The sequence below is a fragment of the Monodelphis domestica genome, chromosome 6 (assembly GCF_027887165.1).
Source record: "Monodelphis domestica isolate mMonDom1 chromosome 6, mMonDom1.pri, whole genome shotgun sequence".
Classification (NCBI taxonomy): domain Eukaryota; kingdom Metazoa; phylum Chordata; class Mammalia; order Didelphimorphia; family Didelphidae; genus Monodelphis; species Monodelphis domestica.
Genome location: NC_077232.1, coordinates 28,155,233 through 28,176,589, shown reverse-complemented (window position 1 = coordinate 28,176,589; position 21,357 = coordinate 28,155,233). Strand labels below are relative to the sequence as shown.

General features: G+C 52.9%; 1 protein-coding gene across 5 annotated transcripts in view; it reads right to left on the bottom strand.

Annotated features, from left to right (window-relative positions):
• Positions 1–20,775, bottom strand: part of LRP4 (LDL receptor related protein 4) — a 71,661-nt gene extending 50,886 nt beyond the window's left edge. For 3 of the 5 annotated variants that reach the window (XM_007497398.2, XM_007497399.2, XM_007497400.2), the window contains exon 1: positions 19,724–20,069. In XM_007497398.2, the coding sequence (XP_007497460.1) occupies positions 19,724–19,799 (76 nt within the window). In that variant the 5' untranslated portion in view covers positions 19,800–20,069. Of the gene's footprint in view, positions 1–2,986; positions 5,319–19,723; positions 20,070–20,682 lie in introns of those variants that run through there. The other 2 variants (XM_016423504.2, XM_056801851.1) reach the window with 2 other exon arrangements.
• Positions 20,776–21,357: the final 582 nt, after the last annotated feature.

The following is a 21,357-nucleotide window of genomic DNA, read 5'->3' as shown; positions in this document are numbered from 1 at the left end:
GGGGTACCCATGGACAATGATGCCTGGCCTGGGGGAGTAATAACAAGCATTTACATGTCTATACTCTAATTAATGTTGGCAAAGGAATGACCTCATAACACTTCTGTGAGGTCTGGTGTATTATTACCTCCATTTTACAGATGAGGAAACTGAGGCTGAGAGGGGGAACAATTGAGCCAAGCAATAAGTATTAGAACCAAGAATGAAGTCTATATTTCTCCTGAGTCCAAATCTAGCCCTCTTTCCCCCTTACTCTATAGAGAAGGGGTTCTTAACATTTTTGTGTATGACATGGACTCCTATGGTAGTCTATGGACCCCTTTTCAGAATATTTTTAAATGCATAGAAAAAGAAAACACATGAAATAACAACGGAAGTCATTTATATTGAACTATTGAATTGAATACTAAAATATTGAGATACTGAAATATTAAAACAAAGCATCTTTTTTATGAGATTTAACTTCTACCAGTCACAATTCAAGCTGTCATGGCTGATGTCTTCAAGTCTGGTAATTTCTGAAAAGTCCCTTTCCAGGAGACCTCCATATGACAGAGCAGAATGCAGATAGCTCTGGAATCAGAGGACATGAATTCAAATCCTCAAATGCCTCAGGCCATCACTACCCCTAGTAGCTTGGACAAGTCACCTAATCAAATGAGATTTGTAAAATGCCTCACCTATTTTGTAGGGCAGTTAGGTGATACAGTGGTTAGAGCACCAGGTCTAGGGTCAGGAAGAGCTGAGTTCAGCTATGGCCCAGACTAGCTATGTGACCTGGGCAAGCCACTTCACCTTGTTGGCCTCAGTTTCCTCATCTGTACAATGAGCTGGAGAAGGAAATGATAAACTACTCCAGGATCTTTGCCAAGAAAACTCCAAATGGGGTCACCAAGAGTTGGACAAGACTGAACAACAATAAATGCTTGTTCCTTTTCAGATCTAGATCTGATCCCCCCTCAGGGCCTTAGTCAACATGTCTGTAAGCACTCAATTAAAAAAAAACAAAACAAGCTCAGAGTAGCTAACTGCCTTCCTCATCCTTTAGCCAGGAGATGTGGGGTTTGACTTCCTAGGAAAGGGGTAGCAAATGGAGGGATGGAGTCATGGTTGCTCCCCCATTTCTACTCCTACAACTTTACTCTTCATATTGGGTTGGAGAATTTGCCTTAATCTGGGAATGAAATAGCCTGAACAGAAGATTATAGAGGGCAGAAATAATGGACTCTCCAGAAGCACTGTGGAAAGGGACCCGGATTGGGAATCATGCCCAGTTTTGAGTTTAGGCTTTACCCACCTAGGGGACCAACGACCAGTTGTTTCACAAAGGTTTAGGGTTGTTTTCTCTCCACCTATAAAATAAAGGGGCAAGGCTGGAGGCTCTCTAAGGTGCTGTCCTGGTCCAAATCCCATGGGATGGGATGGGCAAAGTGCAATAGAAAGAAGTCTGGCTTAAATGAGATCACAAAAGAACTGGGCACACTGTTCATTTCCACAGAAACATCAGTTATTGTTAGGATGATGAGAAGGATGTGTAGTAATGGGATTACAGACTAGCATTTGACTAGTCCAAACCTCCCACTTTACAGATGAGGGAATGGAGGCTCAGAGAGGTTTGGGTGACTTGCTCCCATCCCAGAGGCAATAAGCCAGGATTCAGGGGTTCCTCCATTTGCCATCTTTGGGGGTTTAGGCAAGTCCACAATGGCCTTGGTTTCTTTTTCTATAAAATTGAGAGTTTGGTAGGATTCTAGGGCTTAGATGTCCTCTAAGGTGCTCCAGTGGATAGAGCACAGTCTAGAGTCAGGAAAGCTCTTCTTGAGTTCAAATCTGGCTTCAGACCTGACTAGCTGGGAGATCCAGGCCAAGTCATGCCACCTTGTTTGCCTCAATTTCCTCAACTGTAAAATGAGCTGGAGAAGGAAATGACAAACTGATCCAGTATCTTTGCCAAGAAAACCCCAAATAGAGTCACAGGAGAGTCAGACATGGCTGAAAGGAATGAATATCAATAAGGTCCCTTAGGGATAAATTCATGATTCTCCTGGGCACTGACAGCTGGAGGGAAAGGCTTACTGGAGCCTGGTCGGGTCATTCACTCTTCCCCAGCCTCAGTTTATGCCTGTGTAGGAGAGGCTCGCCTTGGGCTGGAGAGCCCTTTCAGGTCCCTTCTGGCTCTAAAGCCGGGCTGCTCCGCCCAGTCAGGAGCCTGAGGGGGCTGCAAACCCTCCTCCTGTGCCAGCATCGCCCCTTCCTTCAGCCCCCTCCCCGCTCGGAGCAGGGCACTAAGTTCCGGGGATTCCCACGGCCAGACCCAAAGGGAAGCAGCCTGGAAGTCAGGTACCTGCGGGGGCAAGGGCGGGCTGGGGGAGGGGCCGGGAGCCACTTCCAATGCCCAGGCGGGGGGCTGAGGGACGAGGAGTCCCCTCCCCCCCCAGCCCCAGCCAGACCCTGCTGGGCCGGGCTATTGAGCCGGCAGCGATCCCCCCGGCCAAGTCCCATGACCAGCTGCAGTGCCCCTTCCCCAGCGTGCCCAGCAGGATGCCCTGTGATGGCGTGTGAACGGCTCTGTGCCCCCGCTCCTGCCTGGGCGGGAACAAAAGGCCCTGCCAGGGTCACTCGCCCCCCCATTCATCTGGTCCCGGGGCTGCCGCCCGGCCGCCCGGCCCCCGAGTAGTCCGGGCGTGAGTGTGGGGCTGTGCACACGGGGGAGGGCTGGGAAGGGGCGGCCTGGGAACGGGCCGGGGGGGGGGGGAGGGGGCAGGGGCGGGGCCGCTCCTCGGCTCCCTACCTACCCCGACCCCCCTCCTTCCCGGGCCCCAGCCAAACATACTCCCGGATCCCCGACGCACTGCGGGCAGCCTCCTCTCCTCTCCACCCATCGTTCCGTGGACGAAGAGGGACGCTGGAGCTCCAAGACCCCGGACAAACCACTTAGCCTCTAGTCCGCCCCCTCTCTCTCTCCCCCACTCCCACCGTTCCCGACCTTGGAGCAGACAGCCGAAGCCAGCCGGTGCTCAGCTCCACTGTCCGGGCGGGATTTTCGCTCTCCCGGTGCGGTGCCGGTATCCATGGAGGATTCACAGGTCTCCGAAGGGGCTCCCCTGCTGGCCAATGACCCAGCCTAGCTCCAGGGGCCAGGGCCGGTCATCAGGTGCACTTTCCTCCCAACTGCGAGCCTTTTTAAAACCCTCACCTTGTCTTAGCGTCAGCCCTGTGTACTGGTCCAAGGCGGAAGAGTGATAAGGGCTAGGCAGTGGGGGTTATAAGTGACTTGCTCAGAGCCATACAGCTAAGAAGTGTGAGGCTACATTTGAACCCAGGACCTCCTGTCTCAGGGCAGGGCTCCCACCTCAGCTAAGAATCATTGGAAGAATCTCAGGCTGGCTGCCCCCTCTTGCTTCAAGTTCCCTAGAGGATAACATGGGCAGCTGGAGACTCAGAATCCTCCTTCCCTACCAGGTGCAGCTCAGGGGACAGCAGAGCATCCTCTCTCCTTTGCCTCCATCCATCTCCTCGGGCTAAGGGAAGACTTGCCAGCCCCATCTCAGGGGACAGCAGAGCATCCTCTCTCCTTTGCCTCCATCCATCTCCTCGGGCTAAGGGAAGACTTGCCAGCCCCATCTCAGGGGACAGCAGAGCATCCTCTCTCCTTTGCCTCCATCCATCTCCCCAGGCTAAGGGAAGACTTGCCAGCCCCATCTCAGGGGACAGCAGAGCATCCTCTCTCCTTTGCCTCCATCCATCTCCTCGGGCTAAGGGAAGACTTGCCAGCCCCATCTCAGGGGACAGCAGAGCATCCTCTCTCCTTTGCCTCCATCCATCTCCTCGGGCTAAGGGAAGACTTGCCAGCCCCATCTCAGGGGACAGCAGAGCATCCTCTCTCCTTTGCCTCCATCCATCTCCTCGGGCTAAGGGAAGACTTGCCAGCCCCATCTCAGGGGACAGCAGAGCATCCTCTCTCCTTTGCCTCCATCCATCTCCTCGGGCTAAGGGAAGACTTGCCAGCCCCATCTCAGGGGACAGCAGAGCATCCTCTCTCCTTTGCCTCCATCCATCTCCTCGGGCTAAGGGAAGACTTGCCAGCCCCATCTCAGGGGACAGCAGAGCATCCTCTCTCCTTTGCCTCCATCCATCTCCTCGGGCTAAGGGAAGACTTGCCAGCCCCATCTCAGGGGACAGCAGAGCATCCTCTCTCCTTTGCCTCCATCCCTCTCTGCCCTGGTACTGGTGCTCTCCTCGTCCCCTGAGAATATGTGCTCCTCAGGAATGTGGCAGAATTGGGCGGCTAATGCATTGTGGGTAGAGTTGTGAACTGATCCAACCATTCTGGAGGGCAATTTGGAATTATACCCAAAGTAAAAAAATAATAAACTGTACCTACCCTTTGCTCCTGTAACACCACTTACAGGTCTGTATCCCAAAGAGAGAATAAAAAGGGGCAAAGGACCGACTGGTACAAAAATATTCATGGCAGCTCTTTTTTGTGGTGGCAAAAGGGATGCCCATCCATTGGGGAATGGCTGAACCAATTGGGATGCCTGTTGGTGATGGAATACTATTGGGCTATAAGAAATGATAAGCAGGATGATTTCAGGAAAAGCTGGAAAGATTTGCAGGAACTGATGCAGAGCAGAATAAACTGAACTGGGAGAATATCATGCACAGTAACAGCAATATTGGGTGATGATTAGCTGTGAAATCTTGGCTCCTCTCAGCAAGGTGCTGATCTGGGACAATCCTGAAAGACACGATGGGGAAGACTACCCACCTCCAGAGAGAACTGTTGGGGTCGTCTTTCACATTGTGTATTTATGGTTTTGTTTTGGGGTCTCGGTTATGTATGACTTTGCTCTTACAGCAATGACCAATAGGGAAGTGTGTTTTGCATGACAATAAAAATAAAATCTAAAAAAAAAAGTGTGCTTCTCAAAGAAAGAGATTCTTTGGTTTTTAGTTCTGCCTCTTCACACCTACCAGCCACGTGCCCCTGAACAGGCACTGAATCAGCCTCCCAGGCTTTTGTTGTTTAGTCCCGTCCAACTCTTCTTGACCCCGCGGAGTTTTCTTGGCAAAGATACTGGAGTGGTTTGCCATTTCCTTCTCCAGTGGTCTAAGGCAAGCTGAGGTTATGTGACTTGCCCAAAGTCATGTGGTAGAGTCTGAGGTTGGTTTTGAATTCAAGACTTCCTGACTCCAGGTTCAATGTTCTATCCACAAAGTCCCCCAGCTGCAGCCTCAAAGACTACAGATTCTATATAGCAGAAGGGCTATTGCTATGCATTGGTGGAAGGGTCTTCCATACCAGGAATACCCTACCCTGATAAAATCACAGGATTAGATTTAAAAAAAAAATCTCCAGTATCTTGCACATAGTAATGCTTATTGAACTTCCTAGCTGTGTGACTCTGGGCAAGCCACTTCACCCTGTTTGCCTCAGTTTCCTCATTTGTAAAATGAGCCGGAGAAGGAAATGGTGAACTGCTCTGGGGTCTTTGCTAAGAAAACCCCAAATGGGGTGCCAAAGAGTCAGACATGACTGGCCAAAGGGGAAGTGATGAGCACCAGGACTGGGAAAGCATGGAGGAGTGAAGAGACTGTGCTAACACCTGGGGAAAGTATGATGGATGGCAAAGAGCAGCCTTCAGCCGGGTCTGCTAGACCCATCCCTGGGGGTTCGTAATCACTGAGATGAATAACAGACAATCACCATGGAGGGATTCCATCTGACAGGCAGAACTGACTTCCTGCCCAAGTCTCTGATTGGGAATTCTGAGGCAGGCCTGACCCTTCCGTGGCCGGCACTGGGGAAGGTCACGTGGTGGCAGTAAACAGCGATGGGGCGCACACACAAAAGCTGGGTCTCCATGACAACGTCCATTTCATCTCTGGGGGTCCCCAACTGTGCACTGCTCAGGCAAAAATCTCATTTCTCACTAGAGCTTTGACTGAGATGATAAAGGATAATTCAAACCCTCCAGCTTAAGAGGAGAAGATCCAGGACCGAGAGGGGCAGTCTTGGAGTCAGGGAGGCCTGGAGGGGTCAAGTCCTTCCTCAGACACAGGTGGGACTAGGGCCAGCCTCTAAGACTTTACCCATTGGTTGCTACCTGCATCTTTAGAGGGATTTTCCACACTGTGGTGGAGAAATCAGACCAAAAAAAAAATCACAGAGGAACGAGAAATATTGGGGTGAAACAAAAGTGTGGGCGACTATTTGAATTTTGTAAATGCAAGTGAGGATGCTCAGATATATTTCTATGCCTATTATCTTCCCTTGACTAAAAGTCAAGGTTCTTCATTCCACAGAGTACGGATTTCTATGTCTCCATCGTGAGGAAATAGCATACAGGGAGTACTTTGCGCACTTTAAAGGGCTACAAAGGGGGCAGCTAGGTAGCACAGTGGATAGACCAATCTAGAGGACCTTAGTTCGAATCTGGCCTCAGGTACTTCCTAGCTGGGTGACCCTGGGCAAGTCAGCTTTTGTCATTTTCACCCAATCTTAGGAAAGAACCGTAGTGGTCTTTGGAGATGGGATGGTTAAACCTTTTAGTAATGCCCATTTGGGTGTTTATTTGTTCATTCATTTTTTGGTTGGTTTCCAAATCCATGCTTCCATAATTAGATATCCCCAATTGCCTGGCCCTTGCCACCCTTCTGTCTTTTTTTTTTTAAACCCTTACCTTACATCTTGGAGTCAATACTGTGTATTGGCTCCAAGGCAGAAGAGTGGGAAGGGTTAGGCAATGGGGGTCAAGTGACTTGCCCAGGGTCACACAGCTAGGAGGTGTCTGACACCCTTCTGTCTTAGAACATATTCAGATATGAACATATTCAGATATTCAGACAGAAAAGGTAAGTTTTTTTTTTTTAAAGGTGCTTGTAAATATCAGCTAGTCTCGTTATTATCGTGTCATCTGACCAGGAAAAATCTTCTTGACACTGTTTTCTGGAAACGTCACGTCCGGTGCCTTTGCATTCATCAATTCCTTAATAATTCCTCAGGGCTCTGGTTTAAGAGAAAAAGTGAACGTTTCCCCCTATTTTCAGATTCTAGCGAGGAGTAAAGATAAGTCAATACGATCCCCAAAGCCTTCATTGGCAAAAGCTGGGGCTGGCGTGTCTTTTCCTGCCAATGCTTTAGGTCTGGTTTAGGAAAAGTAGGCCATCTGTCCCAAGCTCCCTCTCCACTCCAATGCCACCCTTCCAAGCCGCCCCTCCCCCAGGCTCTGCCCCTCTGCTCCCCTCCCGGAGCATAAGGAGGCTCTTCTAGCCAGTGCCAAGCTCTCTCCTTGTGGCCTTGGTCCCATCTCCTGTCTATCCCAGAACTCCGCTCCTTTGATCATCCGTCTCTTCTCTCTCTCCTTTTCAGCTTCCCCTTATCCAACAGCCTCTTATCTGCTGCCTTCCAACGTGCCCAGATCTCTCTCGTCCTTAAAAAACAACTCCCCGCCCCCCCAAAAGCCTCCTTCGTTGGACGTTCCCTTCCCCCCACGCCGCTGTCCCATTTCTCCCCTTTCAGAGAGAAATTGAAAAATTAAATTAAATTAAAAAACAGAGATATCCCCATTGGTTGTCTCCACTTTTTCATCTCTTACTCCTTTCTGCCCGACAATCTGGCTTTCATTCCCATCAGCAACGATCTCTTTACTGTTAAATGCAATGGCCTTTTGGGGAAGTTTTCACCCTTTTTGCCCTCTCTGCAGCATGTGACATGAACAAGTACACTTGCTCCTCCTTGTAAAAAGAACTGGAGAAGGAAAAGGCAATCTAGCTGTGTGACCCTAGGCAAGTCACTTAACCTGGGTTGCCTCCGTTTTCCCCTCTACAGAAAGAGCTGGAGAAGGAAAGGGCAAACCCCTCCAATATCTTTGCTATGAAAACTTCAGCTAGAATCCCAAAGAGGCAGACACGCCTGAAAAAACACTGAACAATATAAAAACCCACCTTTCTTCCTAATTCCTTGATTTTCCAAAAGGTTGGCAACCTCAGAGTCATTCCCTTCTCTCTCAGCTTTTTTTTTTTTTAAACCCTCACCTTCCATCTTGGAATCAATATTGTGTTTCGGTTCTAAGGCAGAAGAGTGGGAAGGGCTAGGCAAGTGACTGGCCCAGGGTCACACAGTTGGGAAGTGTCTGAGGCCACATTTGAACCCAGGATCTCCTGGCTCTAGGTCTGGCTCTCCATCCACTGAGCTACCCAGCTGCCCCCTCTCTCAGCTCTTAGAACCAATCAGTGGCCAAGCTTTATGGATGCTCCTCTCTCAATATCTCTCAAGTTCCCCTCCTTCGCACCCTGGTCAGGCTCTTCTCACCTCTTGCCTCCAGGTTTCTCCCTCTAGAACAATCCCCGATAAAGCACAGGGTCCTTCCACTGCTCAAAAAACTGGACTGGTTCTCCATTGCTTTCAAGATAAAATACAAATACAGTTTTCTGTTTGGCATTCCAGCTCTCCAGACTACCTCCCATCTGTCTTCAGGCTGATGATACACGGCTGTCCCTCATAGTCTGGTCTATTTGCCATTTCCCATACATGCCATTATGAGGAAGCTCGAGTCCCTTCCCTTCGCTCACTCACAGGAAGCCAGATGGCATTCCATCTCTCCCCTCTGTGCCTGGAACCCTCTTACTTTTCACTTCTACTTTTCTCAAAGACTTTAGTTCCCTTTAAAACTCAAGTGTCAGAAATAGCCAGGCAGCCCAGTGGATAGAGCGCCAGCACTAGAGTCAGGATGTCCTGGGTTCAAATCTAGCCTCTGACACTTCCTAGCTGGGTGACCCTGGGTAAGTCACTTAACCCCTTTGCCTAGCACTTCTACCTTGCAATCGATACACAGTATTGAGTCTAAGATGACAGGTGAGGGTTATTTTTTTAAAAAGAGCGAGAGAGGTCCAAGATCCAGGTTCAGGGAGGTGATGTTCTCGCTCTCCTCCGTGCTGGTGAGGCCACATCTGGGGTTACTTCTTGGACCATGTTTTAGGAAGGACATTGGCATGTTAGAGGGCAAAAAGGAGGGGCCAGGATGGTCAAGGGCCAGAATTCCCTGGAGCTGTTTAGCCTAGAGACAAGAAGATCTCATCAGTCCCTGGTAAGTGCCTTCCAGTATTTTAGGGGCTTCCTTGAAGAACAGAGAGGACTTCTTCTGGGGCAGAACAGGAGCGATGGGAGAAAGATTCCGAGAGGCAGATTTCAGTTCGATGGAAAGAAAAATGTCCTGAAAGAGCTGTCAAGAAGTGGAATGGACCCCATCAGGAAGAAGTGGTGCTTCCACGCTCGGTAAAAAAGAGAAAAGGACTTAGAATCAGAGAATTTGGGCTGGATTTCTATGAATGTGACTCTGAAAAAGTCACGTATCCTTTTTGAGCTTGGGGGGACGAGGCTGGGCAAGCCAGCTCCTGGGGTCCCTCCCTCGCAGCTCTAGCATCCTTCCTGGGAGCAAAGGGAAGGGTCAAGCTTCTTAACAAGAAAGGGACCCAGAGCCGGATGTCACCAATCCAGTCCTCCCTTGACCTACTTAATAGCTTAAAAACTGATAGCAGACAAGAATAGTTCTCTCTGAGAAAGTTCCCAAAGAGCTTTTCCAAATGGAACTTGAGATGAGCTCAGGGGTGCTGTGGGACCACAAGGAGGTCAGAAGCCCCAACTGGGATGGAAGGTTTAACTCTAAACAGAACCTTAGAGGCCATCTGATCAATTCACCCTCGTTTGAAAGGGAGAAACGAAGGCAAGAATCCTTAAGTGAATTGTCCAAGGCTACACAGGGCAGGAGTGGAAGAGGTAGGATTTGAACCCAGGGTCTCTACTTCCCAAAAATCCATTGTTCAGGGCAGCTAGGCAGCTCAGCAGATAGAGAACCAGGCCTGGAGATGAAAGGTCCTAGGTTCAAATCTGACCTTAGATATTGCTTAGCTGTGTGATCCTGGGCAAGTCACTTAACCCCAGTTGACTGGCCTTTAGCATTCTTCTGCTTTGGAATACTTAGGATCAGTTCCAGAGAGCAGGTAAGGGGTTTAAAAAGCCCCACTGTTAAGTGTATCATACTGCCTTGATTAATGTGACCCTTGGATCAACCATAAGACCCCACATGATCCACGACCCTTGATTTCTTCTTGAGATGGGGGTTTCCTTCCTCCCTCTTGTGAGGTGAGAAACCAATAAAAAGGAAGCTTTTTGAGGACATGAGCAATTTCATCAATGTTTTTGTATTGCCAGGGCATGCCATGCAATGGGCATTTTTTTTTATTTTTCAGATTAGTTCTGGCTGAAAATTCGCCCCCTTTAAGCCAGTCCAATAAAGAACCCCTCCAAGCCTACTTCCACTCTCAATAAAAAAGAGAAAAGGATTTAGAATCAGATAATTTGGCCTCTACATGTGGCCTACACAATTCTCTTCTTTCTGGGAAAAAAAGGAATGAAAGGCAATATGGTGCTATGGGAATTAGCAATAGGCTTGGAGTCAAGAGGCTCTGAATTCAAATGCCGACACTGTGTGACCTTGGGTGAGTCACTTCTCTCTGGGTCTCTGATTTCTCATCCCCACCTAAAAAAGGAGGTGTTTACTCTAAGGTCCCTCCACAGCTACCACTATGACTTGGCAAGGATCACCATCACTTCTCTGGAAAGGAAGAGAGGAAGTGGGAGACTAAGACTCGCTCTCCTCATTTTACAAAAAGGCAGAGCCCAACAAGCCATCTGCTGGCTGGTTTTGGAGTGTCCTCTACCTCCTTCCCTTATTTGTTGGCCTGAGCCGGGTTCAAGGCTTCCTCCAGAAGCTCCTTTCCTTTCCCTGAGCTCAGCTGTGAAGAGCTCGGGCCAGAGGCATAGCTAGATAACGGCTTGGGGTGGGGGGCTGAAAGCCCCAAATGAGACAAGAGCTGGGAGGAGAGCATCCGGAAAAGGATAACGGAGGAGAGTGGCTGACCCGGAGGCTGCAACCCATGCACATTGGCTAAAGGAACCAGAGATGTTCAGCCCTGATGAAGGAAGGCTCAGGGAGAAGGCAAGAGCTGGTTGTGAGGCCTTGGAAGGCCAACATCACCCGGCCTGGAAAGCTCTTCTTCCTCCCTCTCTACTTTCCTTACAAGTCAGCTTACAGACCATCCCCTTCAGGGGGGCCTTCGCTGTCCTCTTCCCCAGGCCTTCGAATCCCAGCTGAGGCCAGATTTTAATCCAGAACCTCCCATCTGCAGGGCCTCCTTTTATCTTCTAAGCCACCCACCTGCCTCTCAATCCATTTTCATTTGGAGAAGCTAGAGAGGTTAAGTGAATTTATCCAAGGCCAAGAGGCAAAGTTTGACGTTCTTTTTTGTTTTTTGGTCTTTATAGCCCAGAGCTACAAAATAGCAGATGCTCCATAAATGTTTGTTGACTAGAAATGAAAAGAACCCTCCCTGAGAGAGAGATGCCATTATTATACCCATTTTAGAGATGAGAAAACTGAGTTGCAGAGAGAATAAGTGATTTGAGACCCAGCTGATTAGTGTCTTGAGTTGGGATTCACACTCGGATCCTCCTGATTTCAGGTCTGGGGTGCTATTGCTCCAGTGTGCCACTTCTTGGAAAAAGCACCATGACTTTCCTCTGCAGTCACTTTCTACCTTCCCTCTGAGCCTGGTAGCTGAAATTCTCTCCCTTACTGAGCTGCCAGAAAGAACAAGAAAAATAGGACCAGACGGGGGAGATTCTCCTCTCAATTTTTCTCTTGCCACACTATGGAGAGAATTCCTTGGCACCCCCCATTTGGTTTCTACCTCCCAGGAGCCAATTCTGCAGCTGGCTGCCGCTTGGGCTCCATTCGTGGGAGTGAGGCGCTGGGATCACCATCCACTGCCCTATGGGAGAGAAAGCCCCACAGGGGCCTGGCAGAGACAGAGGTTTCTGGGGCCGAGGAGCATCCCGGAGCTTTGGGGCTCAAACTCACTTTCCATCTCCTCCCCCACTTGGTGTTCCAATCAGGTGTCTTTCCCAGCAGCAGGGGCTGGAACCTCCCTGCCCTTCACGGATGGAGAAAGGGGGAGGCTCTCCCCCAAAGCCTCAGTGGGAGCCAGGAGCTCCAAGATCCCAGCAAACTCTCGGTAATAAATTATGCAGCACCTTTGTGTGGCTGCCTCTGGGGCCAGATGGGAGGTTTTTCTCCCCGGGTCTTTTGTTTCCGGCTTTGATCCCAGCTCTGATCCCCAGCTCTGCACAGAGGTTTGGGGGTGGGGGGGGGAAGTCCCCATCGGCCAAGTTGGGGCTTGCAACAAGTCCCAGCGAGGAGGCCTTCCCAATTCCCACCTGCAGTCTCCAAGGTCCCCTTAAGCATGTCGGCCTGGGGTGGGGTACGCATGTCCCCCCACCCCATCCTGTGCACGTGCATGGGGTGGGGGGGGTGACTTCTAAAGCCCTCAAAGTTATTTTGACAGATGTCTGCTGCAAGGATTTCTAAGTGTAAAAGAAAATCAATCTCTTCCCAATGGGTTTCAAAGGTACCCAGGGGCAACCGAGGATGTTTACTTTCTCTAAATCAAAAACACAGAAGACCAAGAAAATGGAGTCCAAGCCAGGCAGCGCCAGGAAGCCAGGAAACGGGCGGCAGTGGAGGGGCTGCGGCGGGCGGGCGGGCAGCCCCTGTGGCGGCTCTTGGTTACGGCCAAGGCCAAAGCGAGTCCCCATCACTGGCCCCCAAGTGAACGGGAGGAAACAAAGAGATGATGGGCTGAAATGCAAGGAGCTGGGGGCTTTCTTTGAGGTCAGATGATTGCAAATCAGACCCTCCCAAGCCAAATAGTCCAACCCTATCATTTTCCAAATGAGCAAAGGGAAGCTCAGAGGGTTTATGGGACGGGTTCAAGGGGCCCCGAAGCAGAAAGTATCAGAGGGAAGGATCAACTCAGTGATCCCTGGGTGAAGAGGGCTGCCAAGGGTCGGGCGACCTCCAAAGGAGAGCCAGGATGAAAGCAGGACTGGCCAGGGCAGCTCGGGGCGCTGAGGGAGGAGGCAATTGGGGAAAGCCAGAAGCTCACCCCCTTCCCGACTCCTTGGGGATCCTTGTAGCGGAGCCCCTCACAAACTGAACCCTGCCTGCCTGCTCCAGTACTGTTTCCCCTTTACATCCAGTGTTTCCCCCTTAAACAAGGCGGTTTCTCTAAGCAGATATCTAGAAGAGCTTCTGCTTTGCTCAGGGATGCCAGGATGCTCACAATAAGTCAGTTTCAGTTGCCATGGAACAAGTCAATAGGCATCTCTTAGGCAGTTGCTACCCACCAGGTGCTGGGCTAAGCCCTGGGAAGAGAGGTAAAGGCAGATCCCGGTGGTCCAAGAGTTCCCAGTCTAGCATGTTACCAGCTACGCCCATACAAGACAGAGACAGTAAATGGGGGGCCACGCCGGAGGTGGGGAGAGTTCCCCCTAAACTCGCGGTCAAGATTCAAGACCCCTAAGAGACCACAGCCCAGCAGAAGGAGCTGGTGTGATGGAGGAAAGAAAGGGCCCATGACCCAGAGGCAATCATTTCAGCGGAATCTGTTTCGGTGAAATGAAGGGGGTGAGACTAAATGCCCCCTGAAGCCCCTAGAATGAAGGAGTGAAGGAAGGAGAGGAGGGGATGAATGAATAGAAAAGCATTTTAGTAAGGGTTTACCCAGTGCCAAGCACCTTGCTATTCTAGCCTGGAGATAGATCCAAGTAAAAAGCAAATGACCCCTGGCCTTCGAGGAGCCCAGTTCTGAAGCTAATGAACCATATTCAGATTTTGTTTTCATAAGGGGAATTATGGCCTGGGGTGGACCAAGTTTCCTGACTTGCTATTAGGAAATTCATTGCTGTTGAGTATTTAATTCGTGTCTGACTCTTTGTCACCCCATTGGGATTTTCTTGGCAAAGATAATGGAGTGATTTGCCATCCCCTTTTCCATATCATTTTCCAGATGAGGAAACGGAGGCAATCAGGGTTAAGTGACTTGGCCAGAGTCGCCTATCTAGTCTGAGGCCAAATTTGAACTCAGGTCTTCCTGACTCCAGGTTCAGAGGGCTATCCACCATCACCATCCAGCTCCTAGGCAGGAAAATCCAAATTATAACAATCCTTTCTGAATGTTGGCCAGCTGGAGACCCCGGACAAGTCACCGACTTCCCTGAGCCTTAGTTTTTTCACCTGTAAAGTGGGAATAATAGCACCTACTTCGCCACAGACTTGAAGTGAGGATCAAAGGAGATAATGTATGTAAAGTGCTTTGCAAATGCCAAATGACTGTAATAAATGCCACCTGCTATTCGGTTTGAAGGAAGTCTGAGAGCGGCAACTTCTTTTATTTTTCAAGAGAGGAAAGAGACAAGAATGGTGAGAGGAAGGCTCTGAGGCCGTGCCAGGAGGCAGAATCTGACCCTGTCTGAACAGAAATTGTTATGGGATACCACAGGCTTCTATGAGGGCTATTTATAGGGCTCCACCGCCCGCCTCCACCAGCCCAGCAGCGGGAACACCTCCACCCCTCCTGGGAAGCAGAGGAGCAGGTCTCCTGCCACTGGGAAGCCAGAGGGCAGTTCAGACCCACTCGAGCCGTGTCCCATCAAGGAGTGCAGGAAGATGGGGGCTAGAACTTGGGCCCAGAGATTTAGAGCTGAAAGAGCCCTTAGAAGCCATCTAGTCTGGACAGTGAGGTAATGCAACAGATAAGAGCACCAGGTCTCAAGTGGGGAGGACCTGAGTTCAAATCTGACCTCAGGTAATGATATTGATATATAACCATGTCACAATGTCCTCTGTCTTTAGACAAATATTTACACAACTAGGACCATTGCCAAAATGTTTGAATATTTATACATATCCCTGTCTTTTTTACTTCTGACTAAGTTGGAATAATAAAGACATTTAAAAATGAAAAATAAAAAATCTGACCTCAGTCACTTCTTAGCTGTGTGATCCTAGGCAAGTCACTTAACCCTCATTGCTTAGCCCTTACTGTTCTGCCTTAGAATCAATTCTTAATTTCCATTCTAAAACAGAAGGGAAGGGTTAAAAAAAAAAGAAGGTCATCTAATCCAAGTCTCTCCTTTAACAGATGAGGAAGAGGGAACTGAGATCTGATGGGGAAGTGACTTGGCCAAGGCAACATTTACATGAAATAAGTGATGGGGGTAGGATTTGAATCCAGTTCCTTGGTTTCTAGATCTAGCACTATTTCTTAGCTAGTAGAAGTGGGCAAAAGGGTACAGGAAACTGTTCTGAGCCTGGGAAATACACCCACAACCACAGCAAGTACATATGTTGTTGTTGGTCAGTGATTCAGTTGTGACCCTGAATGGGGTTTTCTTGGCAAAGATACTGGAGCTGTTTGCCATTTTCTTCTCCAGAAGTACATACAGATCATTCCGTCCTAAATTTAGAGCTGCTAGTGATGACAGATGCCACTGAATCGAACCTCCTCATTTTACAGAGGGGGAAACTGAGGCTGAGATAAGCAATAGATCTGCCCAACTTGCCCAGCTAGTAAGCCTCTGGCCTGACTTCAGATCAAGCCACCTTTCTGCCGCAAGCCCGAACTGAATCAGAAGGCTACCTGAGTCAAACCTGTTCCTGAAACTGCAATCCTTGCCACAATCCCCTGGGTATCGGTGTGGCCAGTGGGGCTCCCTGCACCCTTCCTCCCACCCATTTTCCATTGTAAACCTTGGCTCTCTGGGTCTGAAGGGAGACTCTTGGTGCCCCCAGGGATTGGCGCTGTCCCCTTGTTGAAGTTAGGGTCCCTCAGGCGCAGGATGCTCTCTTCCTCACCTGCACCTCTAGGAATTCCTAGCTGCCCCATAAACGTGACTCAGGTGCTCCCTCCTGTGGGGGGGTCTCTCCTGATCCCCCCAGGCCTCAGGGTTCTCCCTGCCGTTCCACCAGAATTCTTTTTCGCCTCTTCTCTTTTTAGGGGACTTACTTATATCTGTGCCCTTGTCAGTGCCCCTCGACAGAAGAGGAACGCCTTGAAGGCAGGGATCTCTTGGGTTTTCTCTTTGAACTGCCAGCACCCAGCACATGGAAGGTGGCACTCAAATAAGGAATGGCTCCTCGACTCCCAAGCAAGGCCCACAGACCCTGAGCCCCAGAAAGCCCGCCCCAGGCAGCAGACCCTCAATGAGCCACGCTGTCCTCCTGGATCTCCTGCCCCTCTCGGGTCAGTTGATAGCTCTGAGGCTGTTCATGTCAGAAGGTCCGGAATTTGGCACCCCAAAACCCCTCACATCCGGCCCTGGCGCCCCTCTCCCCCCTGTTCCCGGGTGCCAAAGCCCAGGCTTGTCACCTGATACCCAGAAGGACAGAGAAGAGGAAAGACAAATTTAGCACCAGAGAGCCTTCTCTCGGAAACCCACTGAAGCAGATGACCCAGTCACTCAAGCAGCCCTCCCAGCCCGCGGCCCCAGCTGGGCTGGGCAGGGACAGGACCATCAGGGTGCCCATTTGGGCCAGCCCAAGCCCTTCTCACACTCCCTTCAGAAACCCCGAAGGTTCATTACTGGAGTATTATAATAACAACTCACTCTTATCTAGTGTTTCCACATTTGCAAAGGGCTTTCTTTATGTACACTAGCTTTCACTTTGGACACTCTCCAGGCTACTCCTCTCCTCCTAATCCTTACCTCTGGAGCCCTGAGGCCCTTCTGGCCCGATGGGAGACTCCCTCCTGGGGGAAGGACCTTGGACTTCTTCTCCCTGCCTCTCCCCCTCTCTGGCGCCTACACAGGCAGTCTAAGTTCCTCGCTCCTAGGGACCCTCTTATTGGTCTATATTTGCAGAAAGCACTTCATACCTGCCTCCTCTATTTGATAATCCTTTGGCATACGTTTTAGTATCCCCATTTCTCTGATGTGGAAAGTGAGGCTGAGAAAGGTTCATGGAGTGGGTCGGGGTCACTCAGGCCTTACAGGCTGAAGCGGATCAGAACTTACAGATTCAAGACTTGCAAATCCAGAAATCTATGCTTGCCCCCCTGTGCTGCCCAGGAGCCCATGACAGTGATCTCCACCAAGGGCTGACCCGGTCCCAGGCATCCAGCAGGTACCCACAGGGTGCTTCCTGCAGGGAGTTAAATTGGGGTCTCTCAGCCAGCCAGGCCCGCCCCATCGCTGCCTCCAGAATAGAGCAATAGAGCTGCCTCCCGGCCACATTTAACTGGGGAAATGGAAATGGAAGTTCTTGAGAAGCCCCCCCCCTGCCCCCTCCAGAGGGGCTAAAGGCCCCCCCCCAGGAGCTCTCCCAGGGCCATCCAGGGAGCCTCACTATCAAGCTCTGGGCTCTCCTTTCCTCCCAGGTTGGGACCATCCAAGAACAGTGATATGGGAGGGGGAGCACTATGTCCCAATGGATAAAAAGCTGGACCTAGAAGCAAGATCTGGGGTGAAACGACTTAAAACCTTGGGATTAGAGTTGAGCCACAATTTCTGTCTCAGTCTCCTCCTTTAAAAATGGGATTACTCAGGGGGCAGCTGGGTAGCTCAGTGGATGGAGAGCCAGGCCTAGAGATGGGAGGTCCTGGGTTCAAATCTAACCTCAGACACTTCCTAGTTGTGTGACCCTGGGCAAGTCACTTGACCCCCACTGCCTAGCCCTGACCACTCTTCTGCCTTGGAGCCAATACACAGTATTGACTCCACTACGGAAGGTAAGGGTTTAAAAAAATGGGGTTACTCCTCTGCAACGTCAGTCAACCTCTCTGGATCTGCCTCAGTTTCTCCGGGGGTTTTGCTCTGCCCCAACTGCTCTTTCAAAATCAAATTTTTTAATCCACAACAATTTTGAAGGAAACTCCAATCCCTATCATTTTCCCTTCTCTGGAAGCCCCAAACCAGCACCAAGACGCACCCAAGTTCCTGCGCAAGGGGGGCAACAGAAGGACCCCGAACAAAAGGGGGAACCCGCTGCGGTCCGGGAAGCCCTAAGCTGTTATAGGCAAGTCACCACACACCGAAGGATCCCCACATCCCGGCACTGGCAGGGGCCTCCCACACCGACACGAGGCCTCCGAAGTCCCCTCCCGGTCCCAGCTCAGTCCCGCCACAGGGGGTGACCATCGCCCGCCGCCCTCCCGAGCCCGGTTCTTCCCCCGGATCTCTGGGGCACTTCCTGGGGAACAGGCAGGAAAGTGGCTTCTCCTCCCCCGGAGGCCAGCACGGCTGTCCCTTTAAGGGGCCCGGCTGGTGGGATGAGCAGCTACATTCCTCCCGGGGTAGGGCTGCTGTCCCAACACGCCAGAGAGGCTACAAATAACCTGCTAGCAGAGAGCCCAGGAGGGGGAGAGCCCAGCACACCCCGGGAGGGAGAGCCGGGAGGCGGCGGGCCACCACGGCTCCCCGAGACCCGGGGACAAAAGCAAAACCCGAGCCCAGGCTTCACCGAGCTCCAGGGTGGGCGGCCAGGCCCCCCGGGCGTGGGCTGGGATCGGGAAAGGAGCGAGCGCTCCCACTACCTGCTGGGGGAAGCCACGTTGGGCAGCCCACGTCTTCCCTCCTCCTCCGCGGGCCCGGGTCTACACGGGCTGGGATCCGAGCAAGCCCCAGCCGCCTCCTTTCCCGAGACCAGTAACTGGCCTGGGGCGGGGGCCGGCTGGAGGTCAGGGAAGGGGCTCAGAGTTGTGCTGGGGGCTGCAGCCGCTCTGCCCCGCCGCCCGGCTCGGACCTACAAGCCCCCTCTCCCGGCCAGGCGCTCGGCTCGAAGGCCCCCAAACAAGTTATGAATATGGAGCGGATAGAGCCGCAGCTCCCCTCCCCGCACGGGCCGGGGGCTCCGGGATTGGGGGGACGGAGGAAGGGGGGCTGGCAGCTGCAGGCTGAGGGGGAGACTTTCTCCCGATCCCGCGGCAGGATTCCGCCTCCCCACCCCACCCCCCATTCCCCCTAGCGAACCAGGGCAGGAAGCCCATTGGTAGCATCCAGCAGAGGGAACCCCAAACAACGCCAACCCAGAGGGAGATGGAGCCGCCGAGAAGCTGCGCCCGGGGACCCTCCTGGAGGGGGAGGTCCGAAGGCTGCACGGCTCGCTCCTAGCCCTCCCCAGGGTCCCCACTTAAGGGATTTGGGATCTCCCCCGGAGGGTCCCTCCGAGCACTCCGCCTCAGTTCACCCGCTTTCCCTAAAGCTGGGAAGGGAAGTCCGGCGGAGTTAGCAGTTCGGGAACATCCCTGCTGCCCGCCCGCCCGCCCCTCTCCTTGCTGCACATTCCCCCGGACCGCAGACAACTGCCGAGGGAAGCCGGCCCTGGAGCCTCTCAAAGAGCAGGCGGGGGAAAGGCGAGCCAGAGGGGTACGCCCGCAGGCCGGCCCCACTAAGGGGTAGGGCAGCCTAGGGGACACCAGTGGCAGCCCTGAGCTGAGAGCCCCTGCGGGAATCCCGCTGGGGGGCCGGGCCGAGGGTTCCGCGGGGTTCCGGCGGGGTGGGGAGATTCCTGGGGATCTGGGTCCGGGGGTATGGGGTGTGTGTGTGTGTGTGTGTGTGTGTGTGTGTGGGGTGTGTGTGTGTGTGTGTGTGTGTGTATGTGGTGTGTGTGTAGGGGAGGAATCAGACTTCCAGCAAAGGGGGACCCAGGGCTTAGGCGGGGGGGGAATCCAGTTCTCCGTGCGGGGGGATCTTCGGAGCCCTGGCTCCCAGAGCATGGGATGTCGGGGATCAGGCCCCAGCCCCAGCCCGTCTCCCTCTCTCCCTCGGTCCCAGAAGCGAGGGACAAACTTTCCCTAGATCGGGGCGGGGACGCCCGCTTACCGTGTGCGCCGAGCAGGGCGCCGAGGCGGAGCAGCAGCAGCAGTAGCAGCAGCAGCGAGCCCCCCGGCCGCCTCATGGTGCCGGAGGCCGGGGACTTGAGAGAGGGGGGCCGGTGGGGAACGGGCCCCTGGCCGCAAGCGCGGCACTCGGCAGGCTGGGCGGCGCGGCACTGACGGCGGCTGTGCGCGAGCGAGCCGAGAGCGAACGAATGGCCCGGGCTCCCTCCGGCCGCTGCTCCCTCTTGCGCCTCCCGAGCCGAAGCCGCGGCGGAGCCAAGCAGCCCCGCCAGGGGACCGGGAGGGGGGGGTGTCCCGGGCCCGGCCGCCCCGCCCCCCGCCGCCGCCGCTGCCGCCGCAACCCCTGCAGCCGCAGCCGCCTCGGCCCGCCCCCCGCGCCCAGCCCGGCCCCTTCCCGCCCTCGGCCCCCGCCCCCGGCTCCGCTGCTCCGCCCGCCGGGCCCCGCGACCCCCGCCCCCGGCGGCGGCCCCGAGCCTCTTCCCGCATCTCCCTAGCCCCGCGCCCCGGTGGATGGCCAGGGCAGGGGTCCCTCCAGGCCCACCCCCGGGGGGGGCACACTCCCGAAGTCCCCGCGCTCCCTCAGGGCCGCTCCCCCGGCTCCCCTGGACTCCTTCCTAGCCCGGGGGCTGAGACTTTCCGGTCCCCCAGGGCCCGGATCTGTGCCCTGGGAGTGCAGCCGCCCCGTTAACCTAGGTCACCTAGACGTGACCCCGGCCCCCTCGGAGCCGCAAACCCTGACTTTATTAAGGTGGCTGGATAGAAGACTTGCTCAAGAAGAATCCGATCGGCCTTAATCAAACGAGGGGCGTCGGGGGTCCCCCGGCTCCTGGGCTGGCTCCTCGTTCTCCCCCCGGGCCACGGAATTCTTTCTCCAGAGACTTTCAGTCTGGGCTGAGTTGGTCTGGGGAGAAATCATTCCAACACCTCCCCCTTCCCATTTACCCATTTCCTGATGGGATTGTCCCCCGGCTCAGATGTCACCGAATGGAGCCAGGCAGATGGAGTTCTTCCCTTGGAAGCTCCTGGAAAACAGAGCTTCCTCTTCCCCCTCTCAAAATTCCTGGTCCGAAGGGACAGGAAAGTGGGTTCTTTCTCCTAGAAAGGGACCCTCCCCAGCCCCCTCCCCAACCGAAGCGGTCTCCTCCCAGCTCCGGGTTTATGGGGCCCTCCAGTTGTGCTGACCTTTTTGGATACTATATCAAGTTACAAACCTCCCATCGATTTCATTGTCCCCTCGGCAGCTTTCCTGCCCGCGTTACTTCCGATGAATATTAATGTTTCAGGTTAATTTTGTCCCCATGAACTTCCATGTTTCTCTAAGGGGGAACTTGTTTTATTATTGGGGCCTGGGTCTCCCGTCTCCGGGGATCCCTTCTCCCTCTCCTCCCTGGGTACCTGCATTCCTGCTCAGAAATCTCTGTCAATTTCACCCAAGGGGGGGGGGGGTTCAGCCAGGCCACGGGGTTATTGACAAGGAGAAGGCAGGTCAGTTTCCCACTAATCGGTGGGGTGTCAATTTGGCCTTCTCAGAGGCTTTTTCTCCAAAATCATCTCCCACAAAGAGCAAGGCTGACAGTCGGACCCTGGAAAAGCAACAGGGGAAACGCTGCTCAGCCC